Source organism: Octopus sinensis, linkage group LG3, assembly GCF_006345805.1.
Source record: "Octopus sinensis linkage group LG3, ASM634580v1, whole genome shotgun sequence".
Taxonomy (NCBI): Eukaryota; Metazoa; Mollusca; class Cephalopoda; order Octopoda; family Octopodidae; genus Octopus; species Octopus sinensis.
This window is the reverse complement of record NC_042999.1, coordinates 163,196,212-163,218,816: the sequence shown is the minus strand read 5'-3', so window position 1 is coordinate 163,218,816 and position 22,605 is coordinate 163,196,212. Positions and strand designations below refer to the sequence as shown.

The 22,605-nt window shown below is 38.4% G+C and overlaps 1 protein-coding gene across 6 annotated transcripts in view; it reads right to left on the bottom strand.

The window, feature by feature from the left end:
• Positions 1–22,605, bottom strand: part of LOC115209699 (dual specificity testis-specific protein kinase 2) — a 113,142-nt gene that overhangs the window by 7,371 nt on the left and 83,166 nt on the right. For all 6 annotated transcript variants that reach the window (XM_029778187.2, XM_036501578.1, XM_029778188.2 and 3 more), the window contains 4 exons: positions 18,682–18,831; positions 17,403–17,488; positions 12,135–12,216; positions 8,454–8,537 (listed from right to left, as the gene is read on the bottom strand). In XM_029778187.2, coding sequence (XP_029634047.1) covers positions 8,454–8,537; positions 12,135–12,216; positions 17,403–17,488; positions 18,682–18,831 — 402 coding nt within the window. The remainder of the gene's footprint in view (positions 1–8,453; positions 8,538–12,134; positions 12,217–17,402; positions 17,489–18,681; positions 18,832–22,605) is intronic.

Sequence of the window (22,605 nt, the reverse complement as noted above, 5' to 3'; positions counted from 1 at the left end):
TTGATAAAATCTACACTTCTTAAAATTTTCTAAAGTTAATCCACAAAACAAAGAAACGATGTCAAAAAGAAATCCATCTTCGATGTGTAAGCAATATTTTACTGTTGGCACATCTATACAGCATCAGAAGTTATTACATGGTCAGCACATGGCATTCGAAATAGAGAGAAACATACTATTTATTAATTATTAGTATTTGATATTAGAAGTCATTTGGCAGAATCATTAATGTTAAATGCCTTAACTGTACTTAGATACAACTTATTACAATCATGGTTCAAATCCTGCTGAAATACTAATCAAGCACTTAAGTTAATATAATCAACTACCTCCATCACATAAATTCCTGGATTTGTGCCTATGTAAAAAAAGATCATTAGGAGAGTTGTGGACTAACATAATTGTCAGGGCATCAACCAAAATGTCTTATAGTCTCTAATTATAACCCTTTACTTTCTGAGTTCAACTTTGCCTTTCATCTTTTTGGGGCCAATAAGATAAATAACATTTAAGTATTGGGTCATCCCATAAATAATATGGCTTTTTTTACACTTCTTTTATTTTTCAAAATTAAGATAAAAAAAGTTCCTTTTTAATCTAAAATATACTCTCCTTCATTTTCTACAATGCTCTTCCATCTATCTGGTAGACTTGCAAGGCCCCTCTTACAAAATTCACTTGTCCATGACTAAAAATACTCCTCCAGTACTGTTCTGACCTCGTCTACAGAATTCATATTTTTTCTACCCAAATGATTTTGAAGACTGCAGAATAAATGATTAATCAGATGGGGCAATGTTTGGCGAATATGGTGGGTGGGGCATCGTTTCCCATTCAAACTGCTCCAGCCTTTGGAATGTCATCCTCACTGTATGTGGCTGAGCATTATCCTGATGGAAGAACACCTTTCGTTTTGAAACCAAAGATGGTAATTTTCTGATGGCACGGTTGATGAATGGTTGAATGACCAAATCCAAGCTTCTCTGCTAGTTCTTCAACAGTTACGATGGGATTTTGTTCCACCAGGGTTTGCAGGATGTCCTTGTCAAGCTCTACAGATCTTTCCAGACAAGGCTCGTCTTCTAGGCTGTAGTTTCTGGCTCAGAATTTCTGGAACCCCCGTTGACACTGGCTTACACTTATTGTCCAATCCCCATATACTGCATTAATATTCCTCACACTTTCTGTTGCATTGTTGCCTTTATTGAAATCATAAAGCAAAATATGCTGAATATGCTCCTTTATCCCTTCCATTATAGCTTTGAAAAAATAACTGTTGAAATCGAACTGCACTCTTCAAAACTTGCACTAAGAATAAGTACAAGGTAAAATGACTACCTGCTTTTATAGCAAGTTGATGCAGGTAGTTTATCCTGTCCCCCTCCAACTTTTGTCCATGCAATTGAAAGAACCGCACTATTTATGGGATGACCCAATACAAGGGTCAATGGTACTGACTAATACACTTCCTTCAAAACTGCAGGTCTTGTGCTGAAATCAGAAACAATTGACAGAATTGTTAGAGCATTGGAAAGATGCTTTGCAGTATTTGTTCTAGCTCTTTACATCCAGAGTTCAAATCCCACTCAGGTCAATTTTACTTTCCGTCCCTATGGGGTTAATAAAATAATATACCAAACAAGTAGTGAGTTGTTGGTATTGATTAAACCATTGCCCTCAAAGTCTGTGGCCCTGTCCCTATAATAGAAAGAATTACTATTGTTAAGATGGCAAGCTGACAGAATCATTAGGATGCTGGGAAAAATGCTTAGAGGCATATTGTCCATCTTCACATTTTGGGGTCAAACTTTGCTGAGGTTGACTTAGCTTTGCATCCTTTCAGGGTTGATAAATTAAATACTGGTCAAGTATTAGGGTCGAGGTGATCAACTATTCCCCTCCCCTCAAATTCCAGGCTGTGTACTTATAGCAGAAAGGATTATCATTAAGGCAGTGAGATGGCAGAATTGTTAGCACACCAGGCAAAAGACTGAGTAGCATTTTATTTGTCTGAGTTAAAATTCTGTCGAAGTCAACTTTGCTTTTATCATTTCAGGATCAATAAACTAACCAAGCACCAGTGGAGCACTGGGGTTGATGCAATCAATTTACCTTCATCATCATCATCATCGTTTAACGTCCGTTCTCCATGCTAGCATGGGTTGGACGGTTCAACCGGGGATCTGGGAAGCCAGAAGGCTGCACCAGGCTCCGGTCTTATCTGGCAGTGTTTCTACAGCTGGATGCCCTTCCTAACGCCAACCACTCCGTGAGTGTAGTGGCTGCTTTTTACGTGCCACCTGCACAGGTGCCAGGCGGCACTGGCTTCGGCCACGATTCGGATGGTGCTTTTTACGTGCCACCGACACGAAAGCCAGTCGAGGCGGCGCTGGCATCGGCCTTCTCTCTAAAAATTGCTGGCCTTATGCCAATATCTGAAACCATTTTTAGTTATTGTGAAATATGGATTATGACTATAGAGGACATGCAAAGGCTTAAAAGAAATTAAGCCAGTATATTCCGCTGGATGGGTAATATACAGTTGTTCATGTACAACAGAGTGTAAATGACTAAAGAGAAAAATTGGGCCTAAGAGGAATCACATGTAGTGTGCAAGGGAGATGACGGTGCTGGTAGGGTTATATGATGCATATGGATGAGGACAGATGCATAAAGAAGTGCTGATCTCTAATTGTGGAGAGAAGCTGTGGAAGGGGTAGACCCAGGAAGATGTGGAACAACATAGTGAGAAAGGATCTTCAGACATTGGGTCTCACAGAGATGACAAGGGATTGAGACTTCTAGGAGTTTGCAGTGCATGTGAAGCTAAGTAAAACTGTGGCCGTCCATATATACAGGCGTATCATCCACTTTCCTCTCTTCAGCCAAAAAATCCTTGTCTTGAGGGCTTGTAGGTGATGGTTGTCATGTAAAAGCACTCGTGCCAGTGCCATGCAAAAGCATCCATGCAAGGCCACATAAAACCACCCATACCAGGGCTATGGAAAAGTTCCCATATCGGTTCTATAAAAGTGTTCATGATAGTTCCACATAAAAGTGCCTGTTCTGGTGCCATGTAAAAGCATCCATACACCCTGTGAAGTGGTTGGCACTGGGAAGGGCATCTAGCCATAGAAACCATTCCAAAATGGACAATTAGAACTTGGGGAGCTCTCCAAGCGGTCAGTTTCTATCAAACTGTTCAACTCATACCAGCATTGAAAACAGGTCCTAAAAGATGATGATGATGATGTTGATGGTAGTGGTAATGATGATTTTCTGGTTCTTTACATTCTAAACTAAAATTCTGCTGAGGCCAACTTTTCAGATGGATAAGATAAAGCACCAATCAAGTACTAGGGTTGACATAATCAACTTCTCCTCCTCTCAAAAATTGCTGGCCTAGGGAGAGGCACAGACATGTGCCATACTAGATATATTTATCTATGATAACCTCCAGCTCACGCGATAAAATCATAGAAAGAGTGGGTAAAGAATCTGATACGGGTGGGGTCCTAATCAATTTAGGTCCATTAAAAGCTTTTTAGTATCAACCACCAATGCTTAGCAGCTGGTTTCAGTCTCATCTTCAAAGGCTGGATCACTGCAATGTATAGCAACATTTACTCAGTGGTTAGAGTAGATGGTCACTTGTCAGAATCTTTCATTATCATGTAATAGATCCCCACTTCTGTACATGCTGACTCAGCATTTATGTTTAGATAGTAATCAGGAGTAGTAAAAATAGTGTTGATGAGGGAAGAAAAGAGAGATATACACACACACACACACACACACACACAGTATGTGAGTGTCTCTCTATTTTCTTTCCTCACCACTAGTCCCTAATTGCTATCTAAATAAAAACACTTCATCCAAATATAAGAATTTCTAACAGGAAATTCCTAACATATCGATCTAACATGTAAATTTTTAAAATTCCTATTAGCAAATGAAACGTGTAATGATGGATAAATGATATCAAAAGCTTTCTAACGTCCTCTCTGGTTATACAATAAATCTGCAAATAATATTTCCATAATTCTCAATTTTAACATGTATTTTAAGCTAACATACAACAGCAACTGAGACTACATATTGGATTGCAATAATGGAATAACCAGATGTGCTTCAAGAGGAAACAGTTGAGATTTATTTACCATAACTATATATATATATATATATATAAATAAATAAAAGTTCAAGAGATACAGGGAAGAAGTTCATCTCAGGCAGACTACAACTGGTGTATACATATACAGATTTAATAAAAAGAATTCTCTAAAACATCTATTAACACATTCAAAATATAAGAGTTATTGTTTCATCGTTTAGCGTCCGCTTTCCACACTAGCATGGGTTGGACGGTTCAACTGGGGTCTGGGAAGTCAGAAGGCTGCACCAGGCCCAGTTTGATCTGGCAATGTTTCTACAGTTGGATGCCCTTCCTAACGCCAACCACTCCATGAGTGTATAGAAATATAAAAATATATATGAATGTTAAAAATATGTAAGGACAAATAAACATATACATATATAAATATAAAGGAGTATAGATAAAAATATAACGAAAACAATTGCAGCGTGGAAGGTGATTTATAACCCATTTAAGAAACATAAGCATGGAATTTTGTCAGTGAACAGGTCGTGGTCTCAAAGTAACGAAAATATTTTGGCAAATTAAATTTAAATGTTGAAGTGAATCTAATGGTTTTTGTGTTTCTTAAATGGCTTATAAGCACCTTCCACGCTGCAACTGTTTTCGTTCCAGCACACGATCTCAGATCAGGTCACTTGCTATGCAAGTACATCTCGATGAGAATAATAAATGTATATAAAGACATTTTGTTTAAAGATTATGGAATGCAGAGAGTAATAAATGTTTAAAAAGAGTTTTTTTAGTACCATACTTAAATGAAAAGAAGTATTCCCACGATCGTTCCAAGGTTTCATTCTGAGAGTACATGTGAACCTTACGATTCACTTCAAGGGAAAAAAGAATAGTGCTTGCACCAGAAATGTGTTTTGGAGGTGTTAATTTATGTTTTATCTAAGAAACGTACATGTTATGGAAATTATTAAGAGGGCAGGTGGGAGTTTTTTTATTTCTTAAAATTATAACCAAGTGGCAATAATCATAAGATTCACGTACTCTTGGAATGAACCCTTGAAACGATCATAGGAATACTTCTTTTCATTTAAATATGGTACTAAAAAACTCTTTTAAAACAAACAAAATGTCTATATTTTTATCTATACTCCATTATATTTATATATGTATATATATATATTTGTCCTTGCATATTTTTAACATTCATATATATTTTTATATTTCTATAACTCTATATTTTGAATGTATTAATATATGTTTTAGACAATTCTTTTTATTAAATCCGTATATGAAGACACCAATCATAGTCTACCTGAGTTGAACTTCTTCCCTGTATCTCTTAAACTTGTCTAGCATCTTGGGTTTGACTCAAGCACTTCCATGCGTATTTACTTGGTTGCTGACATATAGCTTCCCCCATTGTTTTGATGCATTATTTTCTATCATTAATAAAATTGTTGATATTTTTGATGACATACACATAATTTTAATAAGAAGAGTATTATCATCATCATTCAACGTACATTGTCCATACTGGCATGGGTTGGATGGTTTCACTGAAAACTGGTAAGCTGGGGAGCTGCACCAGGTTCCGGTCTGATTTGGCAAGGTTTCAACGGCTGGATACCCTTTCTAACACCAACCACTCCAAGAGAGTAGTGGGTGCTTTTTACATGCCAGTAATGTAATACCAGCATTGGTCACGACTACAACCTCAATTGGCTTGATAGATCTTCTCCAGCACTGTATATTTCCAAAGGTCTCGGTCACTTATCACTGTTGTAAAATCACTCTTTTTCATGGAGCATAACACTGTTTGATAATAAGAGGAGGACTGAGGACATGATGGGGATGCTGGGGTTGGAGGAATCGGTGGAACAGCTGGCAAGGGTGAATGGAGTGAGGTGGTATGGCGGATCATGTTCTGAGGTGGACACTTGAGTTTGAGTTAAATGGACCGCAAAAGCGAGGTAGACCAAGGAAAACATGGGAGGACAGGTGGGGGAGGAGATTAGGAGGGTTGGCTTGAGAGGGAGGACACCCAAAACCAGGTGAGATGGTGTGAGGGAAGTTGCTATTGCAGTGAGGTAGATCCGGCCACCCCTGTTAACGGGGACAAAACCTGGATTTAAAACGCTGGATGATGATGATGATGATGATGAAGTAATAATGGAATATTATAATCAAAATTTGGACAATTGAATATGGCAACATCCATTGGAGACGCAATGGCCCAGTGGTTAGGGCAGCGGACTCGCGGTTGCAGGATTACGGTTTCGATTCCCAGACCGGGCGTTGTGAGTGTTTATTGAGCGAAAACACCTAAAAGCTCCACGAGGCTCCGGCAGGGGGTGGTGATCCCTGCTGTACTCTTTCACCACTCTTTCTTCTGTTGGCTTGCTCACTTAGCCAGCGGGGTGGCGTCATTCGAAGGCTAAAACAATGCGAAGTGCATTGTGACCAGCGATGTGTAACAACATCTGTTCTTAAACGGCGGTGCATCAGCATGGCCGCAGCTCTGAGCTGAAACTAGAAAAAAAATATATATATATAGCAAGTGAGGATACATGGCCTAGTGATTAGGGTGTTGCATCCATGATTGTAAAATTGTGGTTTCAATTCCTAGACTGAGTGGTGCATTGCATTCTTGAGCAAAACACTTCATCACATGTTGCTCTGCAACCACTTTGACACCTGATGTGTGGCATACTATGCATCATCGGTTCAGGCAACATTGATTTGATGGAGGGACTGAGCTAATGTACAACACATACATTTGATCACTAGAAACAATTCATTTGTGCAGGTCATTGAGTAAAAAAAGCTGAACACTCATACAATGTCTTCCACAGGAGAGTCCTCCCCCCCCCATATATACTCTTTTTTACTCTTTTTCTTGTTTCAGTCATTTGACTGCGGCCATGCTGGAGCACCACCTTTAGTTGAGCAAATAGACCCTGGGACTTATTCTTTGTAAGCCCAGTACTTATTCTATCGGTCTCTTTTGCTGAACTGCTAAGTGACAGGGACGTAAACACACCAGCATCGGTTGTCAAGCAATGCTAGGGGGACAAACACAGACACACAAACATATACACACACACTTATATATATATACATATATACAACAGGCTTCTTTCAGTTTCCGTCTACCAAATCCACTCACAAGACATTGGTCGGCCCGAGGCTATAGCAGAAGATGCCACGCAGTGGGACTGAACCCGGAACCATGTGGTTGATTAGCAAGCTACTTACCACACAGCCACTCCTGCGCCTATCATCATCATCGTTTAACGTCCGCTTTCCATGCTAGCATGGGTTGGACGGTTCAACTGAGGTCTGGGAAGCCCGAAGGCTGCACCAGGCCAGTCAGATCTGGCAGTGTTTCTACAGCTGGATGCCCTTCCTAATGCCAACCACTCCGTGAGTGTAGTGGGTGCTTTTTATGTGCCACCGACACAGGTGCCAGACAAGGCTGGCAAACGGCCACACTCGGATGGTGTTTTTTACGTGCCACTGGCACGGAGGCCAGGCAAGGTTGACACGGCCACGATCGGATGGTTTTTGTTACGTGCCACCAGTACGGAGGCTAGTCAATACGGTACTGGCTACGGCCACGTTCGGATGGTTTTCTTGTGTGCCACCAGCACTGGTACCACAAAACTACAAATTCCATTAATGTTCATCGAGTTTGCTTTTGATTTTGTCCATATATATAGCAAGTGTATGTGTGGCACTGATACCACTCCAGCAGAAGTCATATTGTTTATATTTTTCACAAACAAAATGTCCTTTAGAGATTTGACATGCAAAGAGACTGAATAAAGTATCTTAAAAAATATAGGTGGGGATGACATAATGAAGGACATCTGCCTCTGTCCCAAGTAGTTTTGTCAAAGCTAGGCCAGAAAAAGCAGACAAAATTATGATGATCATGATTAGTACTGTCACATGGTTAAATATGAGATCCTAACATAAATTTAAGCTACAACCCTAGCAGTAATGCCTATTAATTCTTTCTCTTGCAGTAATATAAAGAGAGAGGTGAAAACCATTTTAGTCAAATGTCAACATTTTACTGTCTGAAAACATGTTACCTTGAAACTGAGCAATTGACTTTATAACCTTTTCTTGAATTAGCAACTCTGCCATTCTCATAACATTCTTCCAGCTGTGTAACAGCAGTTGTCACATGACATCTGCAGAGTTTTTTAACCGTTAAATTTTTTATAACAGATAAAAACAAAAACATTATTTTTGGCATTGTGATTAGTGAGATTATTACTTTAACAATTCACTAGTTGATTCACTTGTTAGATAAAGGGATTAAGATTAATCTTACCTCAGTCCTTGGTAAAATATCAGGATCTGCATCTATTCTGGCTGTTATTTCACAAAGGATTATTCCAAATGAAAAAATATCAGCCTTTGAAAAAAAGAAAAGGATTAATATCAATTTCTATTTTTAAATTGATGCACAAAGAATATACTATTCTGGACCTGTTCAATTTTTTAATTAATTTTTTTTTAACTAAACAGTTTGAAACTTCATATACAGGTGGAATGTCACAGGTAGAACACGGTTTACTTTGAACATTTTTGACAAAATTTGGTATTTTAGAAGTTTTCCGTGTTAAAGTTGTGGTATTTGGGTAATTTCAACCAATCAACGATGTGTATTCGGTTGCAGAAATTGTAATTGAAGAGGAACAAAACTTCCGAGTCATCTATATATATGAAGCTGAGAATGTGTGTGTGTGTGTGTGTAATATTGACTTCTACCTGTCAATATCTAGGCCTTTACTCCTAAAAGCATAAGACTTCGCCAAGCAGTATGTCAACATCGATAACTCAAAAAGTGATATTATCATACATGCGAGGAAATCACTTATTTTTTATGAGGATTCTACCTAGGTTAAGGAGAGTGAGGATTCTCTTTTTGATGTACCGATAGGGGCATACGATGGGGCTGAGTTATGTATGCTCATAGGAGCCTATATTCTTCATAATCTAAAACTAGAATTCCCGTTTATAGATGCAGGATTATATAGGGATGACGGCCTTATAGCCACCTATAATTTAAACGGCCATGAATCAGATAAGCTTAGGAAGGATCTTATTGCTTTCTTCCAAAGGATGGGCAAATGGGTTACGATAGATACTAACCTGAAAAGTGTAGATTTTTTAGATGTAAATTTGAATATAAGGTCGGATAGATTTAAACCTTACCGTAAGCCTAATGACAAGCTAATGACAAGCCTAATGACAAGCAAAGAATTCAATCATCTGCCAGTTATTCTTAGGAACTTAGTAATGTAGGTAGATGAATATCATCAATTTCTTCGGATGAGGCAGCATTCCAAAATGCCGGACCTTATTACAATAACGCATTAAGGAATATTTGATACTCTGAGAAAATCCAGTATAACCAACTTAATGCTAGCAGTAATGCTACATGTAGGACTAGGACTAGGAAAGTTGTGGTTTAACCCAGCTTTCAATATGGCCATAAAAACAAATATAGGTAGGGAATTATTAGAATTAGTCTCTATACATTTTCAACCTGACTATAAGTTTTATAGAATATTTAATAGAAGAATGCTTAAGATCAGCTATTCTTGTTGCAAAAAACTTTGCCTCTTTTATTAACCAACACAAGAGTAGATAATTGTTAATAATCATAGTGCCGATTCTCTTCTTAAAAATTGTAATTGCAAAGATGGCTCTTCCTGTCCATTGGAAGGAAAATGTCTGGAGAAAGGAGCCAAGGTGCAGATAGGAGGCTCACACGAATATAGAACTTATACAGGGGCTTCTGAAAATTCTTTCAAAACCCGATATTATTCACATAAAAATTCCTTCAGATACCCCGAAAATAGGATGAAGATCAGCCTGGCTAAGTATGTCTGGGAATTAAAAGAAAAAGAAGCCCGAGCTTTCAACATGACATGGAGTATTTTGGATAGAGCAGCACCTTACAGGCATGGTGCACATGAAAGACCCATCAAATGTGATTTATGCCTGCTGGAAAAATATTTCATTTTATTCCAGGACAATAACTAGCAACGACACCTTTTAAGATAGGGATTTCTAATGTAGCCCACGGGCATCGTCACCTCATTTTACATGTCCCTGTAAATTTTGGAGTCAATCCGACGGGATGTAGTGGCCTTGAAAGCGATCCAAGCGGTCCAAACGCATTTCAGTTTTATATATAGAGAAGATATATTAAATACTCCACTATGTTAAATTGTAAATTGAAAGATTTGTCCTTCCATGGTATGATGAGTAAAAGTCCAGACTTTCTTGTGTTGAAGTTACAAATGACAGAATACAAATTGACAACTACTGAGTCTGTTGTCTGATCTTCAATTGATTTAGTCTAATATCTCACTTCACCTTGTCGCCATCCTGGTAATGTGCACTTGGAAAGAGGTATCATCACTCATGTCGATACCCAGGTCCCTTACTGACTTAGACTCTGGGATTGAAATTCCCTGCGGACCGGTGTACCCTGTAAGTTTCATATTCAGTTTTGGATGATGGCAGCACAGGTCCTGGAATTGTTCAGCATTAAACTGCATATTATTATCCTCAGCCCATCTGTAAATTGAGTCCAACTCCTGCTGCAGGTTTGCAACATCGCTGGGGTTCTGTATTTTCTGCGAGACTTTCGTATCATCTGCATAGCTTGCAAGGGTGGCTATCCAGGCATTTGCGGGCATATCTGAGAGGGCCACTATAAAAAGCAGTGGTCCCAAGACAGTGCCCTGTGGAACACCACTCACTATTTGTGTGTTCATAGAGGTGGCTCCATTAACCACTACTGCCTGACTCCTATCTTTCAGGAAGTCATGTAACCACACTCCAAGTTTTCCAGCTTTTTATAGTGGCCCTCTCAGATATGCCCGCAAATGCCTGGATAGCCACCGTTGCAAGCTATGCAGATGATACGAAAGTCTCGCAGAAAATACAGAACCCCAGCGATGTTGCAAACCTGCAGCAGGAGTTGGATTCAATTTACAGATGGATTTCATGAGGTGCGTTTAACGTTCCTTAGGAGGGAGTGTAGATATTTTCATGGAGCCTTGCGACGTTAAGCTGAACTTAGCACGTAGTATGACCATGTTATACAACGGTAGATTGTACAAACATATTTTTACGATATTTTTACATTTGTTTTATGATATTTTTTATGTTATTTTTACATTATTACGCTCTAATTTTTAATTTGTAAAAATTTTTTTACCCCGTAGATCTTATTTATATATCTTTTTGCATTTTGTCATTCATTCACATTTGTTTATGTCCACTTTTAACTATAGTTTTTATTCGAATATATATTTCTTTGTCATTGTTTATTTTATTATCACTGTATTATATAGTCTTTTCATTATTATATCATCACTATTATATATTATAATTTTCGTTCCTACACATTATTAATTTATATGCATGTTTATAGGCATAAGTCAAGTTTGAATTTAGTTTTGTAAATTTTTAATTTTTAATCAATTAAATTATGGCTTGCACAGCAAGATTTGGCGAATTTGATATCCAGCATGATACAGGGTAACTCTTTAGCAATATTCAAGTAGCTTCCAGTAAGCTAACTTTTCCTCAACTACAATCTACATGCACTCTAATGCTATTGACTGTTCACTAATTCATGAAGCTGTTCTTGAAAAAAAGGAGACAAAAAAAAATTGTCAAATTTAGCTCAAACACCCTACATGTAACAAAATGTATCATTTGAAAACAGTGACACATTATCTACTGAAACAATGTATAAATAAGAGTACAAGAATGACAGTCATATTTCAAAGTGTCATAAATACAAAAATAAAAGCGATAAATTATAAATGCTCAAATATCTTATCTCACTTAAATGTGGTACAAATATGGACACAAGCAAAAATATAGAGGTTACCAACAGCTACATATCTAGTAATTCCTTAATATAAAAAAATATAGTATAACTTTAAGCTAAATTATTAATAAAAAAATAATTGAAAAAACTTACCTTTTCATCATACTTTTTGCCTTTTAAAACTTCTGGAGCCATCCAATATGGAGAGCCAACAATAGACAGATGAATATCTTCTCTGCAAAGTAAAAAAAATGAGTCAAAAATTGAACAACAACTAGTCACAGATGTGTCTACTTAAATCAGTCTTACAACATGTTTGCTTTAATTCAGTAATGTGGATAAGGTGCAGCAATAGATGTAATTATGTTGATTTCCACTAAGTTATTTAAAATTTTGTGAAATGCCTTACATATACTGAGATCAATTGAATCAATAATGCACTTCCCCTATAAATTTTTGGCTGTGTGAAAATGATGAAAGAAATCATCAATTATGTTAGTTAGTTAGTTAGTTAATTTGGCTCAAAAGCAAATAGCAAGGCCATGTAGGGGGACATGGAGTTAAGTACAGGGTGGTGTTCATGTAAAGAGTTCAGGCCACTTGAGGTCCAGGGAGGCTTTGAACAAAGCGGTCGTCGGCATCTTCACCATCTCGTCTGGCAGCTTGTTCCACGGATCCGCAACCCGGACGGAGAAAGCTCCTCTCCTTCGATTGAGATGAAATCGTCGCAGGTAGAGCTTTTCGGAATGACCCCGCAGCCGACGCTCGGAGCAAGAGTGAAGAACAGCTCTTTCGAGAGGTTACACTTCCCGCTTATGATGTTGTGGGCGAGAATGAGATCACTACGGCGGCGGCGTTTTTCAAGAGAATAAAGGTCGAGCGTCCTCAGCCTTTCTTCGTAGGACAAATTTTTGAGACCATGAACCATGCGGGTAGCCAGCCTCTGGACTCTTTCGAGGTGCTGTATGTCTTTGAGGAGATAAGGAGAAGAGGCTTGAATCCCATACTCCAATATGTGTCTCACCAGCGTGACATAGAGTGGCAGGAATATGGCTGCTGTGAGCATTCCGAATGACCATCGAATCAAAAACAGAATTCCGCGCGCTTTGTTGGCAGCATGGACGCACTGGGCCGAAGGCGAAAAGGAGGAATCCACCAAGATACCCAGGTCCTTTACCTGATCGGTCCTCTCCAGCAGCAGACGACCCGGCTCGAAATCAAGTTGAGTTGCAGGAGTAGAGCCGACAGGCAGATGACAGCACTTTAACACGTTCAGACACAGGTCCCAATCGTTAGACCACTTCCAAATTTGGTGGAGGCATCGACGAAGATCCTCTATACTACCGCGAGGAGCGACCAGTTTGATATCGTCGGCAAATAGAAGGGTGTGTTGCGTGAGGTCGTCGGGCAAGTCATTTATGAAGACTAAGAACAACAAGGGCCCAAGCACTGAACCTTGAGGCACGCCACTGCTCGCACTGGAGACGTCGGACCGCGAACCATTAACTTGAACTTGGAAGGAGCGATCTGAGAGGAAGGCACTGACCCATCGTACAATATCCGGATGGAAACTATATGCTTGAAGCTTGACAAGTAGTAGGCGGTGGTTTACCGAGTCAAAAGCTTTGGCAAAGTCCAATAAAACGATGTCAACAGCATCACTATCATCGAGGATGCGCGTCACCAATTCTTCCATTACTAGTAAGTTGGTCAAGCATGATCTCTTCGGCACGAAGCCGTGTTGGGAATCAGTGATCGAGGCTGTGTTTAGGAGGTGGAGCATCATACTTTTCTTAAGGATGGTTTCGAACATCTTGCTGATTATTGATGTAAGGGAAAACGGTCGGTAGTTAAGCGGGTCTTCGCGGCTCCCTTTCTTGAAAATTGGGCAGATTATCGCTGTTCTCCAGTCTGCAGGTATAACACCCGTCGCCAATGACATATTGAATAGTCGTGTTAAGGGCTCGCAGATGACCGGAGCCAACGCTTTGATAACCCGTGGGTGTATGCCGTCAGGGCCGTGACCCTTGTTGACATCGAGGCCTTGAATAACACGTTTGACTTGGTCCCGCGTGATGATCAATCGAAGCATTGGAGGTACCGATCTATCAAATGGAGGGGGTTCACGACCATCATCTTGTTTGAAAATAGTTGAAAAAGCCTCGGCAAATAATTGACTCTGTTGATAAGGGTCCTCAATCGATACGCCTGTTGAGTCTACCAACGTTGCAATCTGGTTGTTCAAGCGGGAATTCCGCTGGACATGGGCAAAGAAGGTTTTTGGATTGCTACTGGCATTTGCCGCGATTTTGTATTCATAACTGAAGCGTTCTTTCTTTTCAATTTTCACGGCTCGGTCTCGTTGAGTTTTGTACACCTCAAAAGCTGCAGTCGAATCCAGATTTTTGAATTCAGCCCAAGCAATATCTCTGAGTCGACGTTCTCGTTTAACCTTCTTCGTCACCCGGGCTTGTGTTTCTTCCTCTTGGGAAGTCCAACGGGAACTGCCTGGTCAGTCAAACAGATTACATATGCTTTGAGGGATGACCATAGTTCGTCAACTGAGGACAACGTCATCAGGGAACGCCAGTCCAGAAGCGCGGAAGCCTCGGTTAGAATTTCAAGATTAATTGCAGAGAAGACTCTACGTGGCAGCGAAGTAATCGTGGGCGTGGAAAAAGTTGTGTGCATGACGAACTTCAGGACCGCATGATCACTCTTGGCAAGAGGGGCGCACACAGATACATCTGACACTGATCTTGGATAGCGGGAGAATACCAGATCTAGCATAGATGGCTGCTGCCCAGACCGATGCCTTGTCGGATATTCAACATGTAGTGTGTGTTATGGAGCAAGATAGAAGACTCTTTGAATTTCAAGTTGAAACCATAGGAAAACCATGAATGTCAAAATTCCCACTTTCATGTCCCTTAAAATATAGAACCTTAATGACTTACAAAAAACCAGTATGCATTAATTATAGCATGGCAGAGTTAGTGCAGTAAGTAAAAGGTCAGATTTCATGTTCTAAGGGGTTTAATTTAATACTTCATGTCCAATTATTGCTGAGGTTGATCTAGAACTTCAGTATTCTTGAAGTGATAAAAATACATCTGCAAAACACTATAATAAATTTTATTGACTCTCTATAAGACTCAATCTGTTACAAAAATAAAACATTTAATTTGTGGAAGCAAGTGACAAAAGTACCCTTTCCTTCACTAACTACTTGAAACTGTGAAATGAAAGTGTCGTCAGATAGTTATACCAAGGTAAGAAAAGTACCTAAGGAGACACAAGGCAGTGGCTAGAGTAAAATTTAAACTCCTGACCAAGTATAGAAGAGTACCACAGGTGAGATTACTATCTATTACAGTCAAACTGATCTGAAATGTATAAAAAAAGAAAATAAACTACTCAAAAAAATAAATCACTTTTGATTTGAGTAATCAGCTAGGTTTCTTGTAGTACTAATAACTATCTTTCTGTTCAGCAATTAATGAACAGATGTTGCTAACTATACAACCTGAAAGCAATATGCAGAAAAGTAGAGATCAGCTCCTAAGTAAGATTGAAGAACTTTTTTATTACCTAGTCATGTAGATATAGAAAAATGCTACATGGTGCAGTAGGAAAGAACTCTCTGTTATACAATTTCCTATGAAGATTGTTTTTTTAGCCATTGGGTTATTGCAACACTACCTGAAAATGTCTTAATGTAATCTGATAGTCTTGCTATAGAGATTCACAGTAAGCTTAATCACGTTTAAAGAACTTGTAAATACCTCACATGTTGTAAAATTAATAGATAAAAATTTTGTTTGTCAATCACCACAATATGGTTATCACAATGTTTACAAGTTAGCCTGAAGATATCTAAAGAAGACTTCTACCACTTTTGCTTAGCATCTGGAGAAGAAAAAGAAAATGGATCCTGATAATATAAATAACAATGAAACTGGTTAATTAAATCCTTGCCTCAAGTTGCTAAAAATGCCCTCATGAGCCTCAATTTCACAAAAAGATGAAATTACTTGTGCTATGATGCTATATATTTATTATTTATTTATACAAAATCATAACCTATAGTTCCTGATCAGTTGTTTGCATAAACTCAAATTTTGAGCTAAAATAATCTTTAAATAAGCATATATTAAGCCCTGTATTAAATTAGATCTTCAACCTAATTTAAAGCAAGTTAACATTGCTGAGTGAACATGTCACCCTCCAGGATTTGAATTACATGCAAAGAAACTAATAAATACATAAGTACAGTGAAGAACCACTATTATATATATAACATGGCCGATACACAAAGTTGGATTTTTCAAACAGTTGTATTTACATACATGCCTTCATTTTTACTATTTTATACATTTACAAGTGGAGGCGCAATGACCCAGTGGTTAGGGCAGCGGACTCGCGGTCGCAGGATCGCGGTTTCGATTCCCAGACCGGGCGTTGTGAGTGTTTATTGAGCGAAAACACCTAAAAAAGCTCCACGACGCTCCGGCAGGGGGTGGTGATCCCTGCTGTACTCTTTCACCACTCTTTCTTCTGTTGGCCTGCTCGCTTAGCCAGCGGTGTGGCGTCATTCGAAGGCTAAAACAATGCGAACGCATTGTGACCAGCGATGTGTAACAACATCTGATGGTCTGGTCGGTCACGTGGTGGTGGTCACATTAAATATATTTAGAATTAGCTCAATCATTTGAGGTTAACAGATACATGCACAATCATCAGTCATAACACTTAAAGACAAAATAATTTCTGTCTTTTTGACAACTATAATGCATGAACATGAAAAAGCAGCAGAAATTGTGTCTACCTAACATCAAAATAGTGGCCATTCTCTGAATTATACACAGAATAAATAAGCATTTTTATAATGATATTCATATCATTTACTTTTTATATGTAATAATCAATATTTATGGCTTTGGTCAAGATAGGCACTGCTTACCTTGCCTACCCTGACAGCATGTCCTCGATACATTGTTAACCCTTACGTTACCGTATTTATTTTGAGGTGCTCTGTGTTTCTTTCAATTACTTTAAATCTAGCAAAGAATTTAGTAAAATAACTTAGTTATCATCAAGCTAGTGTTAGCAACATAAATTGTGACTAAGGTTTGGTGGAAGATTTTAATTCAAAACTAATGAAAACAAGACATTTGTACTCAGAGCCAGGGCCAGTTTCAGCCGGGTTGGTAACAAAAGGGTTAATGGTCACAAGATGTACCACTATATTATAATTATCTCCAACCATGTGGACTGATTCAGTCAACACCAGGACCATAGGTAATGATCAGAAATTAAGCACTGACCCAACAGTTGGTAGGTCATAGTCCTAACTGACTAAGTCAAAAAAGAAAATCCCCCCTTGAACAATTAAAAGACAAAGAGAAGAACATTACATACAAAGGATCAGGTATTTTGGCAGCCAAGCCAAAATCAGCAACTATAGCAGTGTAGACATCATCATCATCAATCTTAATAAGAATATTCTGGAAAATAAATGCAAAATGTTTCTCAATTTATACATTATTTCAGAGCATACTTTAAAAAAGGAATTTTAAACACAAGATTTACATGAAACAAACACTAATGAGAAGTAAAAATATGTACACACACACACATGCAAACACACACACACATGCACACACACACACACACAACACTGTGAATGTGAGTAATTTTAGTATTATTAAATAATTTTGATTAAAATTTCATTTTGAATGCATAGTAAAATGTTTAATAATAAAATTTTGTTGCTAATCAAAAGTAAATAACTTTAACATGTTTACTGTCAATCTCAAAAGGGAATATCACATTGCAATTGCCATCTTAAAATAATGTCTCTTACGCATCAAAGAATTTCAAGGCAGTAAGTAGAAAAAAATAGATCTTCAATTTTGATACAATTCCAGTCTACTACAATCGACCTTCCTAGAAAAACTGATACATATTTCTAACAGCTAGGTGAATTAATGCCTGGTACTGAAATACATGCACTGGATTTGAGCTTAACATTGAAACACATGTTTCAATGTTTAGCTCTAATCCAGTTCATGCATATAATATATAAAATCATCACCATTTCTATGTTCACTTTTTCTATGCTGTATGAGATTTTTTAAAGAGTATCCTATACATGTCTTTGCTATGCTCAGTTTATCTCCTAGATTTCAGAGTCTATATTTATGGGGATGTGAGGGAAAATGTGTGTGTGTGTGTGTGTGTGTTTGAGAGAGAGAGAGAGAGAGAGTGTGTGTGTGTGTGTGTGTGTGTCTGTGTGTGTACATGTGTGCATGCTCCTTGTACATGGATGGTATGGATCCTGTGAAAGATATGAATGGCTAAACATCTATTTATTTCTTATGATTGGTGTTACTGTCTTTGGAAATGGAATACTTTGAATAGTTCCTTCCACTATGTGCTGAATAGATTAAGTGAACTTTTTAACACATATCATCACTTTTTTGTTTGACCTCAAAATGTTACATTATATATAAATTTATCGAAAAAATATAATCTTTTTCCTGTAACATCATGAATGGATGCAAAAGTGTATTATGCATATAACTCACAAAACAGTTGACAAAATATGGACAGGTTAAGTACTGGGATCAATAAACTGTTTTATCTCCAAAAATTTGTGCCTTATGCCAAGATAGAAATTATCGTCATTATTACAAACCTTTGATGTTAAATCTCGGTGGAAAACCCCTCTCGTGTGAAAATAACGCATGCCATTAGAAATGTCCAGCGCCAAATCTATACGTGTTTTCCATGGTAGTTCTATTTCTTTGTTTGCCAACACTTGGTATAGAGCTCCTCCATTAATGTACTGAAAAAGAATTAAATAATAATAATATTGAAATTATTGTATACAGTGCTCAGGTGCACCACAACTTGTCAGAAAGTGCATATAAAGTACATGCTGTAATGTACAAATGTCTGGAAAGTGAACATGCTTGTGTGTGTATGGAGGGGAGAAAATCAAGTGTAGTGTTGGTGAATCTCAGAAAGCATGGAAGTTTTGAAGGATGCAGTGCTCCGACAACTAACAACCGATGCCGGCAGTTTGTTCCATGCTTCAGCAACTCTCAGCGTGAAAAAATGTTTCCTGAAGTCATGGGAGCTGTGCTGTTTTCTGACTTTGTAAATATGTCCACGGGTGTTAGATGGGTGGAGTTTGAAAAGGTGCTCAGAGTTATTGTTTGTACGATGGTTGATAATTTTATGGGTGTCTGCCAAGTCAGCTGCCAGACGTCAGAGTTTCAAAGTGTCCATGCCCAGGGAAGTAAGGCATTCAGAATATGGCAAATGCCTGATGGAGGGTATTCTTTTGGTTGCACATCGCTGAACAGCTTCCAGACGATTGATGTCCTGGGCAAGATAGGGGTTCCAGACCGGTGATGCAAATTCCAGGTGAGGTCTTACCATAGCTATATAAAGCCGCAGCTAGATAGCCGGAGAGCGGCTCACAAAGGATTTGGTGAGTGATGCCAAGACACCCTCAGCCTTCTTGACAATTTTAGCGATGTGTTTTGTCCAAAGAAAAGGAATTAAATAAACTATTATTCTGAGCATGTACCTTTTTCTTTTACTCTTATTATGTCAGTGCAGGTTGGTTATCTTTTTTTTTTCCAACAAATATTTTATATATCTTTCACTCTTATATAACAAACAATTTATCATGAAGCTTAAAATGTCTTAAGAAATACATATTTTTAAATACTTAATGAATACAGTAAATATCAAATATGCAGGACATAAACATAATTTTTTAATCTTTAGTGTGTGCCACTGTTTAGTTTCTGAAGGAATTCATTTAAAACAGATCAACATTGGTTCAATTCATTGTATCTCCAGATATAATTTCCATCTTCCATTTTTTTTATATTGCAGTATCTGCTGTAATTTTTGTTTCAATTTCACCCCCAGGGAATTATTTGACAATAGTAATCTAGCAAAAACAAATGCAGCTGTTACTGTAGTTATGACTGAGACTAATGCCACTACAGTTTTTATACATAAAGAATACATATATGTGGTAAGAAATTAATAGATATGCTCTACTCTTTTTTGCTCTGAGTTCAAATCCTGCCGAGACTGACTTTGCTTTTTATCATTCTGGAGGTCAATAAAAAATATATAATTAATTACTAGGATTGATTTGGTTCACTACAAGTTTTTTTACATCAGTCCAATAGAAATAAAATCATAATTATACCACCACCACCATAATTCATTGAGTGGCAAATTAAATATACTGCAATAAAAAGTTTGAGAGCAAATATGGACAGAAGGCGTGAGGGGAAGGAAACATAAAAGAGAAGGGTATTATGGTGGTAGACCAGACAGGAGAGATGAAAGATGGTGATGGAGGGCAGTGAGAGGAAGGTGGGCTCAGGTAGAGTGATGCAGATGGCCCAATACAGTCTCTCATATATTGGCTGGGTGAAGGATAGGGAAGGCAGAGTGATGTGGGATAGGGGTATTCAGGGCAGCCCAGTACTTTGTAAGTAATTTGTAAGTTTCATGGGTGGTAGAGAGATAAGAAATGGAGGGGTATGAGTGACAGAGAAATGAGATGACTAAGTGAATGGGTAGATGGATGAAAGAGGGAGTGATCAGATAGATTAGAGATGGGAGATCAGGGGTGTAAAAAGTGGGAGCAAGTACAGCCTCTGCAGGATACAAATATATGCATTATTTATACATATATATGAATACATATAGACAATCACATATAAACACAAAAACCACACATATATGCATAAATAGATATCCCAGCCTATAATGCTGCCATCATTTCAGTGCACATCTTACATATAGGCGCAAGAGTGGCTGTTCCGGGTTCAGTCCCACTGCGTGGCATCTTGGGCAAGTGTCTTCTGCTATAGCCCCGGGCCGACCAATGCCTTGTGAGTGGATTTGGTAGACGGAAACTGAAAGAAGCCTGTCGTATATATGTATATATATAGATGTGTGTGTGTGTGTGTGTGTGTGTGTGTTTGTGTGTCTGTGTTTGTCCCCCTAGCATTGCTTGACAACCGATGCTGGTGTGTTTACGTCCCCGTCACTTAGCGGTTCGACAGAAGAGACTGATAGAATAAGTACTGGGCTTACAAAGAATAAGTCCCGGGGTCGATTTGCTCGACTAAAGGCGGTGCTCCAGCATGGCCGCAGTCAAATGACTGAAACAAGTAAAAGAGAGAAAGAAAGAGAGGGTGGTCAAGTCTTCCGTGACACCACACATCACCACTTAATACAACCTTCAGCCATCTCCTCCTTTGTAAGAGGAGCATCTTCAGATCAGTTATCACTACTTTCTCTTAAGTCTTCGTTGGTCTCTTCCAATAGATTCCACTAACTTGGAGTGCAAGGTACATCCTCCATATGTATCACATTTCCATATCAATGCAGGCTTCTCTTTTGCACATTGCATCTGATGCCTTTTATACCTTTCCTTCGAACAGGATGGAGACCATTTTAATTCTTCCTCAACCAGATCCAGCTGGAACATCTCTCCACTGTCTCTATTGTCTTTAGGGCTTTGCTCCTATTCTTCCCAGAGACTGAGCATTGTTTCATTAGATCATGAGCAAATTTGCCCACAAAACCTCTGGCTCCAACCTCTATGGCAAGAAAATTCACCCAGAAGTTAGTTTCCCCTCAGGCTGTTGGCCAGACTGGTTTATTTTTCAGGCTCAACTACATCTGCTTCTTTTCTAATTTCAGATGTCACAGTGAATTCAATCAAAATCAGTTGCTTTGATGAATTAGAATGGAATACGATATCCCACCTCAAACCACTCTTCCTGACGATTTCTGGCTGTCTTGTTGTTCCTAGGAGGTTTGCTGAACACTCCCAAGTCATCCACAACACCCAGATGACTCCATTCCCATGCCCCATATGGCATAGCTGTTCCTGGCCTTGATTTGTTGCCCCCTGCCATGTAGAATGTTGCTGAAGATTCTAATACTATGGATTTTACTCTTGCCATACTTATGCGTTTGATCTCCTTAAGCACTCCATTGTGCCTCTATGTCAATCTCCCTGGGGATAGTGCTACTCATTATCATAAAAAAATAAAAAATGACAGTGTACTCAGAAATCACAGAAGCAGAGTTATCTAATAAAAGGTATGACTTTTGTTTGAGTCATAGGCGGCGAGCTGGCAGAAACATTAGCACGCCGGGCGAAATGCGTAGCTGTATTTCGTCTGCCGTTATGTTCTGAGTTCAAATTCAGCCGAGGTCGACTTCGCCTTTCATCCTTTCGGGGTCGATAAATTAAGTACCAGTTACGCACTGGGGTCAATGTAATCAACTTAATCCGTTTGTCTGTCCTTGTTTGTCCTCTCTGTGTTTAGCCCCTTGTGGGTAGTAAAGAAATAGATATGACTTTTGTTAGAGTATACATCTAATATATACAAGTTACTCTCAAACATCTAATATACACAAGTTACTCTTGAACATCCAAAAAAACAAGTTCAAATATTCACTTCACTTAATGGACAGATATATTAGCAACACTGTCACATTGCTAATATATAAATAGAACAGATAAAATTCAAAAGTAATATATTTTTAGACTTCTATAAACTTTGCT